This window comes from Nicotiana tabacum, chromosome 14, assembly GCF_000715075.1.
Source record: "Nicotiana tabacum cultivar K326 chromosome 14, ASM71507v2, whole genome shotgun sequence".
Lineage (NCBI taxonomy): Eukaryota > Viridiplantae > Streptophyta > Magnoliopsida > Solanales > Solanaceae > Nicotiana > Nicotiana tabacum.
Window position 1 is genome coordinate 100676754 of NC_134093.1, and position 18186 is coordinate 100694939.

At 35.7% G+C, this 18186-nt stretch overlaps 2 protein-coding genes across 3 annotated transcripts; both read left to right on the forward strand.

Annotated features, from left to right (window-relative positions):
* Positions 1-1599: 1599 nt before the first annotated feature.
* On the forward strand, positions 1600-8923 carry LOC107781189 (uncharacterized). Its single transcript, XM_016601857.2, has 6 exons — positions 1600-2136; positions 2224-2311; positions 2553-2643; positions 6256-6340; positions 6799-6955; positions 8306-8923. Exons 1-6 carry the CDS (start codon positions 2095-2097, stop codon positions 8419-8421), a joined length of 579 nt encoding a protein of 192 aa, XP_016457343.1. The 5' UTR covers positions 1600-2094; the 3' UTR covers positions 8422-8923.
* Positions 8924-12400: 3477 nt separating this feature from the next.
* LOC107781190 (uncharacterized) lies at positions 12401-17703 on the forward strand. 2 transcript variants are annotated; one of them, XM_016601858.2, is made up of 5 exons: positions 12401-12793; positions 13708-13790; positions 14465-15763; positions 15898-16066; positions 16668-17703. In XM_016601858.2, exons 1-5 carry the CDS (start codon positions 12715-12717, stop codon positions 17291-17293), a joined length of 2256 nt encoding a protein of 751 aa, XP_016457344.1. In that variant the 5' UTR covers positions 12401-12714; the 3' UTR covers positions 17294-17703. The 2 variants fall into 2 exon arrangements, with proteins under 2 accessions (XP_016457344.1, XP_075085900.1); XM_075229799.1 differs by having other exon boundaries at positions 12402-12640.
* The last annotated feature ends 483 nt before the right edge of the window (positions 17704-18186 follow it).

Genomic DNA, 18186 nt, shown 5'->3' on the forward strand with positions numbered 1-18186 from the left:
TTTTGTAGCTTGTTGGTCAAAAATATCTTTGGTATTGATTTTTTTGCTGGTGATGTTTTCTTTTGATCTCCAGAGGGTAGGTTTTTAGTCTGCTTTTTTATCTTTTTTCTTTTCCTTTGGGTGGTGGTCGGACCAGTTCTCATCCTTATAGATCGTACCAAATGTGCGAAAATATCTTCCGCCTGTTCAATCGGATAAAGTAATTGTGCATTCCAAGTTGTCTTTCTTTTTGATGTTGAGTTTATCACCATCTGACTTCTTGCTCTTGGACCCACCTTTTCGCTGAAGTATGAATAATTTGTCTGTTATGGATTTATCCCTTTTTTTCCGTTTCTAATTCACTTTGGCAATGTGTTGCCAGGTGCTGTACTTACACTGTTTTACTTGCATTTAAGCTGTTTTAGGTTTCATTTTTTGAGTCTGATGTGTTTAATATTAAGAGCCTGTTTAGACATAACAATTGTTTTTTGAAATTAGCGTTCACTTGAGAATTTAAAAATTATTTTTTAAAATTTTTACTTAAATCACTCATAAAATTTCAAAAATAATTCAAAATTATATTTGTTCAAACACAATTCAAAATTACAAATGCTATTTTCAGTTTGAAAATTTACAGTTCTTATGTCCAAACGCTCACTTAGTGACTAGTGGACAAAGTTTGTGGGGTAGAGTTGGAAAGAGACTTCTCGCCTTGAAACTAAAGATTTATTTGTCGTATTTGCAATGATACTGTTGTTATTATACTAATTGTAATTATTCGGAGTGGAGAATATATACCCCACCTATTATATTCCAAAGTCAGTTGCTTTTCAAAACGGAAAATGTTTGCTAACAAGATTGTGCCTAAAGAAAATGTACATACACTGCTCTGATTCTATGGCATTTCCAAATGATGTGATTTGCTTGACTAACAGGGAAGAAAAGAAGGTGAATGTTTTGTAGATTGTATAAGTTTCAATCAATTTTGTAGAAAAAAGTAAGAGACTTTTCGCTGATGAAGTAGGGAATTCAATAAGTTTTAACTGTTTATACCGTTACCTTAACGCAAAAGAAAGATGCAACCATTTCAAAACTATACCATTTTTAACTAATATGATTTTGTTATCCTAATCATAGTAAGTGCTAGTTTTTGAAGAATAAAATCTGAATTCAGTCTCTTGAAACATCATCATGACAGTGCTTCATATGAATTAAGAAGTGCTTTTAATAAGTTGTTGATTTGCAATTTTAGTCATACTAGAATAAGATTAAGTACAAATCGAGCACGAAACTCACAACATGTGGGAACACTTAAGAAAATAAATTTAAATGTACAATATATAAAATTAAATGAAAAGAAGCACGGGAAGCATAAATTAAAAGGTCGCTGAAAGTTTTCCTTTAATTAATCGACTGTAACCTGTTTTCTTATTTAGTTTTTGCAGGTGGTATTCAATAAAGGGACTTTTTAACAAGATTCCTTCTCGTTTTAGGAGAACAATTATTCGTTTTAAAAAGAATGTCGAACATCTTTGGTGCAGTATTTACCGTGTAAATGGTTTTTCCAAATAAGTACTAACTTTTATTGTATGGAAAATTGTCAAATTTATCCCCGTGTCATTCGAAATTGAATAACTTTATCTTTGTTAAACTTTACTCTAATATTACTCGTGCCATTAACAAAAGAATAGTTTTTTTCTTGGCCCCTAATTGAGCTCCAAAGTGAGATAGTTATAACTATAATCAAAACTTGAGGTATAACTTTGGATATTTTTCTCAAAAACTTTGGTCACGTGAAATTTACTTATTTTATGCTGAAGTTTCGTTCAATGCAAAAGGCAAATACGTGACTATTTACAAACGTCAAAATATAAATGGACCACCCAAGCAGGAAACTCAACAATCACAAAAATCCCTAGTCCCATGAACCAAACTACCCCTTTAATTTATAAGAATTATGTATGCTATTTTAGAAATCAATAATCAATAAATAAAAGATAAAATAACGAGGCTGCCGGTTCATTTTGATGTCTTTGCTCGGTTTTTTCCGGGTTGGGATGTGTGGAGACTTGAACCGTCTGTAAAATCATTGATTGATTCTTCAGTGAGGCGAAAATGGCCGCTACAGGAAAATGCTTCCTTGTCACTGGCTCTCCTGTATACTCTTTTTCCGCTTCTTATCTACCATTTTTGTTACTTTGTATCAAAATCTGAAATTGACGCACTTTTTTGTTGTTTTTGCAGGGTATTGGAAAGACAACTTTGATAGTTAGAGTACTCGAAACCCTCAGAAATTCCAATCCTAATTTGAAAGTCCAAGGTTTCTATACTCGTATGCTCTCTCTCTCTCTCTCTCTCTCTCTCTCTCTCTCTCTCTCTCTCTCTCTCTCTCTCTCTCTCTCTCTCTCTCTCTCTCTCTCTCTCTCTCTCTCTCTCTCTCTCTTCATTTTTACATAAAATCCGACCAGAGTACACCATAATCAATATCTCTAATTATACTATTTGGAGTGTCTCATTTACAAATATATACTATGATTGGATAACTCTAAGTTGTTGATTTAAATTTGGTGAAGGGGAGATTAGAGAAGGAACAGAGAGGGTTGGGTTTGAGGTTGTGACGCTTGATGGTCGTAAAGGGATTCTTGCTTCTAACAAAATCTCCAGGTGCTTCTCCTTTCTACCTAATTACTACAGTAATTTCTTTACACATGCATACCCGGCTTATCTATTTGTTTTGGTATTTTATCTTGAGTGGATTGGTAAATAACCATTGTCTTTGTATAAGCTCAATAGATAATAGATTTTTTCTTGAGTAAAACATTTTGCAAAAAAAGGATACGTGGTAGATGTGCTTATAAAAGCTATGGTTTGTTGCTTAAAGCGATGAAATGATGCGAAATTAGGGGTTATCATCACTTCATGGCTAAACCATGCCTTCAGAGAAGCGTCGTGATTCCAATAAATTGTGCGCTTCACTTATCATTTTTTCACTTCAAGCCTTGTGGATCTTGTCACTTTTTTGGGCTCGTCGCTTTTAAAAACAATGCAAGGTAGATATATAAGTGCTGGTTGTTGAACCAAGTGTGGTTGTTAGGTGAAGAAGGGTGGAAAAGTTTGGTGTCATCCTTGATTTGCTGAAGCAACAAATTTCTCGGTCAAAAGGAAAAAAGTAAAAGAAAGAAAAGAAAGGAAAAATGTAGAAGTGCTTGCGGAAAGTATAATAGTAGAAGGTTGCCATTGCAGGTCATGAATTGAGATGGACCACTGTAATGACAGGCAGACGATGAAAGATTCGGGTTTATTGGCTTGGTGAAATTGGGGTTCTTGGTAACAAACGGCTTGTTGAACCCTCCTCTAAACTCATAACTCCAATAACATTCTGGCTAGATATTGGACATAAAAGTATGTTTAAACCAGTTCGGACATCCCAAAGCAATATGGTTAAAATGGAAAGAGATTTTGTACTGTTTAGAGAGGTTGAAGTACGAACAGCCAAGAACAACATCACTACAAGTTCGAACATTTTCTTGCAAACCAAACCAATGGCGAAGAAAAGGGATAAGAAGCATTAGGAGAATATTGCCAATGATCCCTACCATTATAGCCCTTGTTTATTCTTTCCTTGACCTGTCCACCATTTGAATCTTGGATGACGGATTGTTAGAAGAAGTTTTGGGCGGACATAGAAGGTCCGCTTTGTGTCAAGAGTATGCTGCTAATAAGCTGTTTAAGGAGTGAAGTTATCCGAGGTAGCTGTATTGATATGTGCTTCCTCAGTTAATAGGGGCTGCGAGATTATGAATGATGGCATTGACCGGTGGCATTAGGCCTGGAAACAGAAGTGTGACGTAAGAGGGGTAATCCTTGCATAGTTTGAGTCACACCATTTTCTGACAGGTTTTTCAATCCTTTGGAGGTTTCACAAGGTCGTCAAGAACAAGGGGTGAGAGACTAGTATCAATCCAGTTAAGGGTGACAGTGCTGTACTGAATCCGTAAACAATACTCATCGTGAGTGGCTGATGGGCATGGAATGGAACCATCCACCAAGAAGATGAGGTATTGGCCTTTTAGCATAGTGAAAAAAGAAGAGGAGGTAATGCCTTTATAGTATAGTGAGAAAACCTTCCTGGTGAGGTAATTTGTGTAGTTAAATTCAATTGGTAAAAATCCTCTGATGTTGGAATAGTCGCGCGGAAGATCAACGGAAGATTGATGGGAGTGAATCCAATAGAGGAAGAATAAAGAAACCTTGGTTTTGATATCAAGTTGAGACTATACAATATAATGTTTATAGTACTTTCTTATGATGAAGCAATAATTTAGTGACGTCCCTCTAAGAAAAAGTAATATTTAGTGATGTTGTTTACACAATCGTATAAAAAAAGTATAGCAAACTCTCATATTGCTGCACTCAAGGGTATGGCTAGTGGTCAGTGAAGTGGGTGCAACTTGGAGACAAAGAGTTCGAAAACCAGTAGAGATAAATAACACCAGGTAATTTTTTCCTATATGCCTAAGTCTTGGTGATCGAAGTTACTCGGTACTTGTGCCGATAAGAGGTAACACGTAGCTGGTGGACGAGTCGAGGCCCGCACAAATTAGCCTGGACAACACCTCTATTAAAAAAGAAAGCTCACCCGTACCCACATAAGTTTTAGGGGGCTACATTCCAAGCTATACATTTACTTCTTCTCCTTTTAAATGTCAGCAATTTGACATTCTTCCCTTCATGTTGCTCTTCTGTACCGCATCTCCATAAGGTCAAGTGTTATTTTCGAATCTCCACTGCTCATCATAATGCCTGGTCCTCTGTCCCAAATATCCATTTGTCACTTGCCTGGTAATGCTCTTTTGAAGTTCTTAAATCATTTACTCCGCACCCTCCAACAGCCAACAGATCAAAGTGGATGTGACCACGTTTGATTTACCATATGAAATTTTGTGTCCCATTGTTCCACGGGAAGTTTATCTGAAGTTTTTCCAACATTTCAGTTATACTTGTCAGTGTGAGTATCAGGAACATGTAATATGTTGCGATACTTGCTAGTGTACTCTTGATCAAGACTTAACCACTTTGGACAAATACCTTTTCTTTACCCCACTCAACTTGTCCTGTTCTTTCAATCACAACAATCTAAACTGTAGGCCCCTGTTTGATGCTCCTAACGGTAGCCCTATTATAAGTTGTTGGAAGTGCTTTTATCCTGTGGTTGAACACCTGCACTAATCGCTTAATGTGTCCACCTCTCTCATTAGTAGAATCTCACGCATCTTTAGATTGATTTTTCAGCCTCCAAACTACTTGGACCACATTAGGATCTGTCTCAGGTAAAGATAACTAGAGTATCTCAGCATTACAAAATTTGCACATATAAGGGTATCATCTGCAAACAAGAGCCAGAGTCTAACTTATCATTAATTCTAACTCCTGCCGTAAAGCCCTTCAAAGAACCTTCTGCCACCGCTTTGTCCATCATCTTGCTCACTCCATCGTCATAATGAGTCTCGGCCTCAACCTTCTGGAGCTGTCGAGAAAACCACACGGGCTCCCATAGACCAGGACTCAGAACCTCATCTACGATATGCAAAACTTATCCATTTTCTCTGCTGTTCTCCAGAAACATCTTCAACATCTCAAAATCCTAGAAATTCTAGTTCACGTGATAGTTGACCGTTTGAAGGTCTAATTTGCATAGGAAAGTTGGTTCCCCTTCTTTTCTTCTAGTACTTATCGAGAAATTTATTCCCCGTCAAGTTATCTGAAAATGCATTTCTATTGCGAAAATGGTAATGATATCCTAATTAATTATGTCTCGAAGTATCTCTTGCCCTATATAGTATTATTCCACGAGAATTTTATGAATTGAGAGTACTAATGTTATGGAGATGTTTTGTTCAGACTATTTCTTTTGTTGTTGTATCCATTGGTTTTTAGTTGTGGGAGGAATGAGAAGACTGAATAATTAGCTGTTTATCTACCAGTCCTTTTTCTCTCTGATGAATGATGTCAAATTTGATTCAGGTTGCTAGTTTCTGATAACATACTCTTCTTCAAGTTCCGATTTTGGATCATTATATGCAGCATGAGTAACTATGGTTGAGTTATTTTCTTGTGAAGTGATAACAAAAATGTCAAAAGTTTTAGCTTACATATTAGGGTTGTTTTCTAGTTTAGGCCAGCAATATTTTGAATTATCTGACTATGTTCCCATCAATAATAGCCTGATTTTGGTATAATTCTTTCATATTTGCTGCAGCGTTTTTAGCCATGCAGCCCAGAGTCTCTCAGATGGCCCACTGTGGGAAGATACAGGGTAGATGTTGTGTCATTTGAGTTGCTGGCATTGCCAGAGTTGCAGGTCGGTTGAGTTTTTCGGCAGGATTTTATTGCCTCATAAGAGGGTCTCTGACATTGCTATCCTTTGCTTTGAGCGATAATTTTTTTTTGTGGCTTTCTTTAATAGTTTATCTTGATTGTAAATTATAAAACATTTAATTTGTCTCATGACAAGAGTGGGTTGCTCTAGTGGTGAGCACCCTCCACTTCCAACCAAGAGGTTGTGAGTTCGAGTCACCCCAAGAGCAAGGTGGGGAGTTCTTGGAGGGAGGGAGCCGAGGGTCTATCGGAAACAACCTCTCTATCCCAGGATAGGGGTAAGGTCTGCGTACACACTACCCTCCCCAGACCCCACTAGTGGGATTATACTGGGTTGTTGTATTTAATTTGTCTTATCTTTACTTTATCAAATAAATAAAAGACTTGTCTGATCTGTAGTACATTGTATTTTGCCATTTTGATGGTTCATAAATTTGTTAGGTAAGGGAAGATACTGATCTTTTCATCATCGATGAAGTTGGGAAGATGGAGCTCTACAGTTCCTCATTCTTTCCAGCTGTACTAAAAGTCCTGCAATCCAATATCCCACTCTTGGCTTCTATCCCCATTCCAAAAGCAGGGCGAGATATACCTGGAGGTATTTCCCTCTATCTGTATGTTGTGCTTTTGTGTAGGTCTAGAACTTACTTTATCGCGATCACACTGGTAATTCTATATGCCAAATTCAAATCAATCACATTGGTAACCAAGTATCTATACACTATGGATTCATATACCTGGAGGTATTTCCCTCTATCTGTATGTTGTGCTTTTGTGTAGGTCTAGAACTTACTTTTATCGCGATCACACTGGTAATTCTATATGCCAAATTCAAATCAATCACATTGGTAACCAAGTATCTATACACTATGGATTCATATACCTGGAGGTATTTCCCTCTATCTGTATGTTGTGCTTTTGTGTAGGTCTAGAACTTACTTTTATCGCGATCACACTGGTAATTCTATATGCCAAATTCAAATCAATCACATTGGTAACCAAGTATCTATACACTATGGATTCATATTCATAGAAGAAATATCTTCTACTTTAGAGTGGTACAACGTCCAAATAGATTTCTGCAAGGGTCTAGAGTCACTAAAGGGGCAGCTCCTGATAGTCCGAAAATGTAAGGTTTTGAAAAAATGCTAATCGAACTTCTTTTACTATTTACCTTCGTTAAAATCAGAAGCTAAGGATAAAAACTCCAAAACTATGTTTGCTAAATAATTCAGCCCCTACATGGTTGTACCTACATAAGCTATCTACTTGACTTCTCTGCCTAATCAACTCATGCCTCTTTTCTTGGTCATTTTTTCACAAATCTTATAGATTGTTAATTTGTTGGGTGTGTTTGTATGAAAAATTTTCCTGGAAAATAAGTGTTTTCTTTTTTTACTTATTTTCTTGTGTTTGGTCAGTAAGCTGAAAATATTGTCCCAAGAGTATTTATATATTTTAGGCAAACACTATAGGAGGCGGGGTGGGTTGGGGTGAGGTAGTGCGTGGGACGGTGGGCAGGGGTTGGTGGGGGTGGGCATGGGTGGGTGGGTAGCGGGTGGGGGCAAGGGGTAGCTGGGGTGGTTGGGGTGCGGTTGAGTAGCTGGTGGGTTTTTTTTTTTTTTTTTTTTTTTTGGGGTGGGGGTGGGGGGATGGGGGGGGGGTAGGGTTGAAACCATTAAATGTAGAGTTTTGGAAAAGTTTTCCCTCCTCTTGGTAGGGAAGTCATTTTGCTGAAATTGGAGAAAATTAGTTCATAAGGAATATATTCTTCCAAACATTTAAGCCAACCAACATAGAAGATCTCCTCCATACCAAACACACCTGTTTGTTTTTATTCTCTGCGTTGACCTCCTTCTATGTGTTCCCTGAATATTGGACTTACAAACCAACATTCTTTTACTTTCTAAAAGAAAAAATAAACCAACGAGTTTCTGGATTCTTGCAGTTGCGAGGATGAGAAATCATCCAGGCGCTAGAGTTTTCACACTCAATGCAAATAACAGGGATGCTATGAGAGAACAAATATATTCCATCTTGGCAGATATGGTGCAAAAGCCTTAGATGATACAGGGCCTAATGTTGCAAATGCTTCTTGCTGTTAAACAAACTTGAATCTGATAGTTAATACTTCCAGAAACTTACCTTCCCTATAGGTTGCTTAATCACTCTTTCGTCCTTTGGAGATGCACTATTCAAGAAGACAAGAATGGGAGAAGTGGAATGTTTCCCTTTTCCCTCGAAAGGTCCAACTTTGAACATCATGGGTTGGAATGCTCAGAACTGCTGCTGCGATAGAGAGGAATTGTGAAGAAGAGAGAAAAATGGAACGATGTTTTATAACTCTAACTACAGCCATCTACCTCTTGTCAAATTTCACCAATGTCACAATCTCAATTTCTTTTCTCTATTAGTATGGTGCTGAAAGACAAAGATGTTAGCTTACTGACTGTTCTTATTTGTGGATTGTAATCGTGTGCTTGCAGCTCTTCTGTGAACATTGGAGTTGGGAAATCATTTGTAGATTATGATTGAGCTTTTAGTTCAATTCATATCATTTCCTTTACATTCACTTTTTTGGGACATCAAAAAACAAGAAACCAATATTTGGAGGTGAAAGTGTGATGCCTCTTGTTGAAGTTTACATACTAGGATCACAAAGGAAGGGACCTAAAGTTTTTACATGCCATATTCAGGAGGATGTAGACAAATTTCCTTTTCACTGTTAGTGCAAAACATCACAAGCAAATAGAGGAGCAAATAGATAGTTTTCCTTTTCACACTGTCACAATGTGCTTTTCTCGTTCATCAAATTACATTAATGCAATAAACTTCACCTTCAAACAAGTGCCAAGAGCAGTAGCTTACGCAAGATTTTAAATAAACAATGTTGTTACTACGTTGGGTTTTAAGTTAAATTCATGTCTCGTATTGATGTTTACATTGTATTTATATATGATTGATGACGAGGATCTGCCACTAGTCAGGACCATTACGTTCGTTGCCCTCAGTTGGGTTGATAAGGATTCGTGGAAGTTTACTGGCTCAAGATAAATACTGTTGCTCTCCCTAACGCAGGATTTGCATATATACAGTTTTGGGTCACCATTTAAGTTATACCCGTATTGTATAAAAATTTGCAAGTTTACCTACTTTAAGATCAACTTCAGACTTAGCGCGTTTGAAATTGGAAAAATTCACGTCTGAAGTTGCAAACTTAAGATGCATTTAAGACTGGTTAGTCTGAAGTGCGGCTAATTTTTGCATGCATTTAATATGTACTTGAGACTTAATGCAGCTAATTTTTCTACATGCACTTAAAGATTTTTTAGTCTGAAATGCAAATTGCCTAGAAACATAAACTTGTTCTTCGAATTTCAACAATCACATGATTCAATACCCAAATTTACTTCAAGTAAGCTTAAATTTGAAACATAACTTTCAAATATCATTACATAGTTCTTTATTATTACATACTGTGTCATTCACGTCTGTTACCTTATTATATTGTTGTTACTATTGTTTGCTACTTGGTTGCTTTATCTTCATTGTTGTTCCTTGAGCCGAGGGTCATCGGAAACAGCCTCTCTATCTCTATAAGGTAGGGGTATGTCTGTGTACACACTATCCTTTCCAGACCCCATTTATGGGTATATACTGGTTTTTTTTTTTTTTTTTTTGGTTGTTGTATAAAGAACAAACTGAATTATTATTTTGGCAAAACATCAACAAATTATCAAACCTATTTTGCAACTAAGAGGAGAAAGAAGAAGAAACCCTAAGCCGTAGCAAAGAGAGGAGCGCCATATCAGCTCACTATTGTAAAACATCATAAACCACCTTAAAACCTACTCATAAACACCATGTAGATCCATCGTCACCTTTGTTTACACAACAACTAAGAAGAAGAAGAAAAAGAAGAGGAGGAGAAAACGGTATGAAGTTGTCTGTACTTGTGATACTAGTTAAATTTTTTTTTTTTAAAAAAGAGTACAAGTTAAATTGGGGCAACAAAATAGAATGCCCCGTAAATTTTTTACCTCCCTAACGTTTGCTTAAAGGTAAATGGGCCACTTTGTATAACAAGTAATACATGCTCATTGTAGATTGTAGTTACAAATCTTAATTTTGCATACCACTTTAGATTGAAAAGATAACCAATTAGAGGAGTACAAAAAGGCATGAAATCAGAATAAATAGGAATATAAGTTGCATGGTCAGTTGAAAAAAGTAGAACGTAGGTTGGGGAAGGGGTGAGGGGACCAATAATTTTAAAATAAAATTGTATAGCTTTCATTATTAAGCTCACTAAAATCTCATGCCTCTAGACTTTGCATGAACATGGCACAAGTCTTCAACATCATTTCGATAAGGTTCCTTTTCCATGATTTTTTAATTTTTAATAATCGTGGTGTCCGAGTTACTTTGTACGCACCTTGATTAATTTAACGGGTAAATGCTATTTCTTACCGGCACAGGTATTACGTAATTTTATCCGTCAAAACCTGGACAGAAATCACCTAATATTTTTAGGTTTGCCGAGATTTGAACCTGAAACCTTTGGGAGCACGGAGCCCCTAATATTTTTCTACCGAGACTCTTGATTTTATAGTTTATACTTTCCCACCAATAATGATATCAAGTAGTCAGGTAGCTCAACTCATATCATCATGATGCGTGATCAAAAATTGGTTAAATAGTTATAGTCTTGCATTACAATTACTTAATAAGTTATATTTAGGTCTAGTCTAGCCCATAAATTCTTAATCAAATGGAAGGACAAACGGAATAACATATTGATAGAGTCTTAACGCCGACGACCGCTGAGTTATATATGTTGACAATATAAAATCTTTTATGTGCATTTTAATTGGTTATATTTGATAGATTATTGCTCTATTTTCAAGTAATTATATCAAACTTGCTATGGATAACTACCTCTTGTTATATATTAAAATTTGATAGTAAAAAGGCTTTATATATTGTTACTACACAAAAATTAAATTCCGAAGGAAAAAGAAGAAGTAGTTGTTATACTTATTGTACAACTCACTCTTGTTCTTAAGTAGGGAATTGATTTGTGTTTTCTATATTAGTATGTTTACCTAATATAAAAGAAAAAAAATATAAATAGTATCCACGAAAGGCGACCCTAACTCCACTATAAAATGAAATGGGAAATTTTGTTGTTTGTCTTTCAAAAGGTACTTAATAATTTATGGAAATTACTTGCCGTCTTGATCATGATTAATATTTTTATATAGTTTAAATGCAGCTATCATAAATTCAGGATCATTTTGCCAGACATATTTATAAGGCAATGGGATACATCGAGTACACCTAATCCCATTATTAAAAGTGCTTTAATATATTTGGCCGATCATCTAAAAATAATTACAATCGCTAATCAAATATAAAAAAATATTAAATATTATATACAAAAAAATTATATATTTTCGGCTATTATTTTGGAGGGTTATTATACGATGTAAATTTTCCTTATTAAAATATGAAAAAATGATACTGTATAACCGCTCTCAAAATAATAGCCGAAAATATATATACACACATATACATTCTTTATGTTATATACAAAAATTATACTAATTTTATATACTTTTTCGGCTATCAAATTTAAATAATTTATGACGAAGGCTAAAAATAATAATACCCTTTAAAATATTGAGATGAAGGGTCCATAATAAAACATTGTCACATGGTCAAATTCTATACGAATCAAGATATTAGTTAAAATAAATACTCTCTATGGACATAGTTGTTTCGTACTAAAGTAATATAGTCCTAAACAAGTAGAAACTTTTCCAAAACCAAAAAAAATAAATGATTCACAATTTTCCAATTTTCAAATGTCAAGATTCTAATACTATTATTTCATAGATTTTAATTAATATTTATCTATCTTTTAAAAATTTAAATAATGATTTGATGTTCATTTTATCAAATTAACTTTCTAATGATGTTCTTTCTCTTTTAAAAACCTAAACTAATATATAATGTAAAATCAAATAATTATTATTTTTTGATAACATTAATGTCTAGATCAGTATTATACAGGTGAAAAGAAATCACTCATGATGATTTGACTATATCCCTATTTGTTCCAACTTAATGGACCGTTAAGCAAAACTGTTATCTTAAATTCTGTTTTTAAATAATGTTATTAGGATTTGATAGAGTTGTATTAAATTTTTCGCAATTCTCCAGTTAACTCCTTAACCTTGTTTCACTTTTACTTCTTCACATTTCTGCAATTTAGCTTCACGTAAGTGATTCTCTTTTTCGACATTGGTTTGTCTCTGTTTTTTTCCAAGTTCTTCATATTCTTATAATGTTATAATGGTGAGATTATCGGATCTCATTGATCTAAATGAAGGAGGGACGACGAGGAAGTTTCTTTCAGATAAGAGAAATGGTGGTTAGTGTTTTCATTTCTCTAGTTGCAATTAGTGTAGGCTAATTTTGTAGTAGTAAAAAGTTGCAAAGATGTCATCTTTTAGCAAGGCTATATTTTTTTATTGAATTGTCCATATCTTGATTTTCATAGTTCCAAATTGAAGTGGCCATACATTCATGTTGAATTGACAGGACCAGTAACTAATCTGAGAGTATTTACTGATCAAACTTTGTTAGTTAATTTTTTTTTCTTTTTTGGAAAATTCCCATGGAAACTCGCAGATGCTACCCTTCGAGTGCGCGTTGGAAACCGCACTAGGCAAGCTCCGCGCGACGAGCTCTGAAGGAATCGATCCCAGGTCTCACGTGTGGGAAACCACTTACCCAACCAACTTAGCCAATCCTCGCGGGCTAGTTACCTGAGTGTTATCACTTATCAATATCAGAGAGATTTCTGAACTACTTAAATTAGTTGAGTTCATAGTCTTTTCTTGGCTTAGTCAATAGAATGATCATTTGAATCCTGAAGTAGGGTGTTTTCTGCTTCTCCTCTAGCAAGTATAGCTGCAAAATGGCCGTTGTTTTTTGCATTCTTTAGGTAACATAAGATCTTGATATCTCTTTGGATTGATTTAATACATACTAGGTCGTTGAGATAGAGGGGCTAAACAGTATGTTTTCTTCATCTTCTTCTCTATTTACCGACAATGGTGAAACTAGGAATTTTTTCAAAGGTGTTTAAACTTGAAAGAAGTAAAAAAAATCCCTGAAAAAGAGCGTTCAATATATGTTATATACCTCTAAAATCTAATATTTTAACTATATACGTGTTGTAATTTTTCGACGAAGAATGGACAATTGACCATCCTTACCAGAGTGTAGCTTCGCCCCTGCTTACCGACTAGAAATATTATGATACATTCATTAATTCTGCAGGTGAGGAGGCTCCGCGAAATAGATTGGAGCAGCCAGTAGAGGCTTCCTGTAGCTTCTGCATTGAAGGAGATGACAATGCTCTGGTAATAATTTTGTTATGCTATTCTGGATTTATCAAAATTCCGGTTGCTTTATCTTGAAAGAGAAATAAGAACTATTTTGTGACAATCAAATGTGAAGTCATGCAGTAAAACATTCTATATTTCTCTCAACTTTACATAAAATTTTGTTTCCTTCCTTCTAGTGTCTCATTACATTAATATTGTTTAATTCTTTTCCATACAGTTTGTTATCACAAGAATGAAATGAGTCTTTGAATGAAAGTTCCAAGACATTTGATTCTCATTTGTTATTTGAGCTAAAAACGATTCACATTCTACATGTCTGTCAACTTTTACGTAACATTTGGTTTCCTTCCTTCTGGGGTGGCAAAACATTAATATTTAGTTTTTGTTTCCGACTACACTATGTTATTTCTTTGATATGTCACAAGAGTAAAATTGCTCTGAATGGAAGTTTTCAGACATTTGGTTCTCATTTAATTGAGCTTTTGAGAAGGGGAGCCTTGGAGTAACGGCAAAATTGTCTCCGTGTGACTTATAGGTCACGGGTTCGAGCCGTGGAAGCAGCCACTAATGCTTGCATTAGGGTATTGCTGTCTACATCACACCCCTTGGTGCAGGATGCCTTGTGCACGGGGCTGCGCTTTTCTTTAGTTGAGCTTTTGCAGTTTAACTCATTACTTGCTCAAATACAGTGCGCTTATCACATGACAAATGAGTGGTCAGAGAAGAACTGTTATGTGAATGAGGCTCCAATGAAGAAACTGATCAGTGAAGAATTATCAAGAAGTAATCCAAATTCAGGACAGAATGCACCTAGTGTTGTCGCCCGTCTGATGGGCATAGATATGTTATCCGTGGATACAAAACCATCGACAAAGAAGGTCGAAAAGAAGAATGAGGTATGTAATATTGACAGACGGAGTAATAGCCTAAAGCTCAACAAACTTAAACCCCGAGAACATCCACAGGAAGAGGAACTACAAAAGTTTAAGAAGGAATTTGAAGCATGGCAAGCAACAAGGTTTAAGGAATGCTCAAAAATTGTTGAACTTGGCACCAATACCGATCAATGGTTGGCACAACGACGCCTGAACAAGGAAAAGTTGGTTCTTTACGCAAACTCAAAGAGACTTGATGTTTCTTCAACTCCTACAAAGATTGTAATTTTGAGGCCTGTTTGTGATAGGACGGGGAATAATGAAGAGTCATGGGCTAGTTCTCATAGCATATCCGAAGATGGGAGTAGTATAGAAGAATTTCTTCAGGAGGTTAAGGAAAGACTAAAATGTGAATTGCAAGTAAGGAATTTCAGAAGGAGCACTACTGTCATTGAGACCTCTTATACCAAAAAACCATCAGAAGCAAAGAAGATAGCTCAATCTATTTCAAAACAGGTGAGAGAGAGTGTTACAAGGGACGTTGGAACGACTCTAGCCCGATCAAAATCAATGAGGTCTTATAGAAGTGAAATTCAATGTGAAGGAACTGGTTCTCCTGATTTCACCAATAGTGATACAAGGAGATTTTTGGAAAGGAGCAGAGCTGAAGAAAGCAGATATATTGCTAATAAAGTGAGACATAGGGACCATATGAAAGACGAATCAGACATGCAGAGCAGATATTTCAGACAAGAGTTGAGTAATAATGTAATGCTTGACCAGGAACTATTTCATAGGAACCTAGTTAGATCTTTGTCTGCTCCTGTGTCGCGGTCATCATTCGGAAAGCTTCTCCTAGAGGATCAACATATGTTGACGGGGGCGCATATTAGGCGAAAACATGAAGCTTCCGAGAAGGTCAAAATACATGCCAAAAAATGTAGAAAGGAGAAATTCAACCTTAAGGAAAAAGTTTCCAGCTTTAAATATAGTTTTGTACTTAAAGGAAAGCTCTTTGGTAGAAAGATTCAATCTTTGGAGGAATCAAATGGAAACAAACAGATTCACATGAAAGATCTTCTGAGCACACAAACTGTTGCATCCAAATTTCATGTAAGAAGCTTCAAATGTACTTTCCTTTTCTACTAACTCATAAGAAGAAAAGAGAAGAAAAATGTTGAAATTTACATCTCAAATGTGCTGATATGTTATCGATATCTAACTTTTAGTATCTTATTTGGCCCTAGGAGAATTCTACTGAGGTGCCACCAAGTCCTGCATCTGTATGTAGCACTACCAATGAAGAAATTTGGAGGCAAACAGATTGTTTCAGCTCATCATCAACCTCAGATATACATCCGCCGGATGATAGTGAAATGCCTCATGTTTTCAAAGAGATAAGCTCTAATCTGAATGGTATAAGTAAAAACTTGTCTAAATTTGTACATCTGCTAGCTGCATTCATAGTTTATGATACATTTCAGGCATGATTACCATTTGACATGAGATGGACTTAACAGTTTATATATTTGTCCGACGCTGATGAGGTAAGGATTGTCCAAGATTGTATAAGTAGTCCAAGTTACCCATCTTGAGCCGATGGGGGACTCCACTCCCCTGCACACCCAAGATTGGACATCTGGAGCGTGGACAATATAAAATAGGTGCCCAACATCGGGTAAATAATGAGATGGGCTAGACTCTAATACAGTGATAAATGAACCTTGGGCCTAACTCAATATCAAAAGGTAGCTCATGAGTTGAGGATTTTCCAAGACTATATGAAGAGTCCAAGTTATCATCTTGAGCCAATGTAGGACTCAACACAATTGCCTTGAATCATTAACCTACACTTGATGATTTTCCAAGAATCGCATGCCTTTGTCGCCCTTTTAACTTAGTGGCTTTCTTGATTGCACAAGAATGGGCTACTAATTCAAATACTATTTCATGAATGTAGAATTGCATTCAAGTTTTAATGAAGTTAAATGATATTTTGTAACTTTTCATAACACAGAGCTAAGGAGGCAATTGAATCAGCTAGAAACTTATGACTTTGAGGAGACAATGATTGATGATCAGTCTGTCGAAGAGGAGATAATGGAGATTGACGATCCTGCTGAATCGTTCGTTAGAGATCTTCTTGTTGCTTCTGGTTTATACGATGGTTCATGCGATAAATATCTATCAAAATGGGATCCACTCGGAAAGCCTATCAGCAAACAAGTTTTTGAAGAAGTCGAAGCGTCTTACAAGAAAAAGACAAATGATATTGAAGATGCATCTACTATTGATCAATTCCAGAAGTTCAATCACAAGTTGTTGTGTGATTTCTTGAATGAAGTACTTCGGGATGTACTTGGAGTACCTTCCACAGTTTCAAGTTCTATGAAAAGTACTATTGCTCTGACTGCACGACCTCTACCTCTACAGGGAAAGAAGTTATTAGAATGTGTATGGGAAATTGCCCGAGTTTATGTGGATATGTCATCTCAATCTTTCGAAACTATACTAGCCCGAGACTTGCAATCCACACGTTGGGCTGGATTAGTTGATGAAGATGTTAATGCTCTGGGAAAAGATATTGAACACCAGATTATTGGTGATCTTATTCATGAAATGATCAATGATATGAAGCCATAATTTTGTTCTGTCTTGCTCTTCTATATTTCTATTATTCGTAAGTTTGCGAGAGGGGGGAAAATAGGTGCTTCTCATGACTCGTGAAAAAGTTTCGGAAGCAGACAATATCATACCATACTAAGAGTGTTTGCTGATAGTCTAATTAGCCCAACATTTCCTCCAAAGAAAGATTGAGATTGAGAACCAAATATTAGGTGATACAATTCAGAAAGTCAAGTGTGTTATAGAGTCATAAAACTTGAGGTGGGGCTGTGGTCCATGCAGATCAGCCTATTGATGCAATGATAAAATGTTTTTGAATATAACTTTGCTATGTTGGTCTTGGACATGGGGCCACTAATTTTTGGCTAGCGCTGAAAAATATTATTATTATTACAAGATCTTGATCAACCAAAGGAGCTAAATTTTTATTAGGAGTAAAATCGAATTTACCCCCTTAACCTTTAGGGGTTGAGAAACGATACCCCCTTAGATTTTGAATGGTATCTTTCTGGTGAAACATTTTTTTTTTGAATAAAAATCTTTTCTTTTTGTTGAAAAAATAATTTTTAGAATAATCAAGTTCATTCATTATAGCCAAAAGCTCTACATATGACAACAATTAGGATCTATATAATTTTCGAAGTGCCCCTTTAGCCTTTCCTGTATAGTTTAGGTTATGATATGATGCAAAAACGCCTACATAATGAATTTTCAAATGTGACCTTCGTACTCATAGCAACAATTCTTTCATCTAATATATATGTCACATAATTGACTAATTCTTTATATTTTTTCCCTTCTAATTGAAATACTAAAGCATCCATGGTGGATGTGCGTTTAACATATTTCTTGAATTTTTTTATATAAATATTTTTTATTGCAGTAATTTTAACAATGACCTCAATATAACC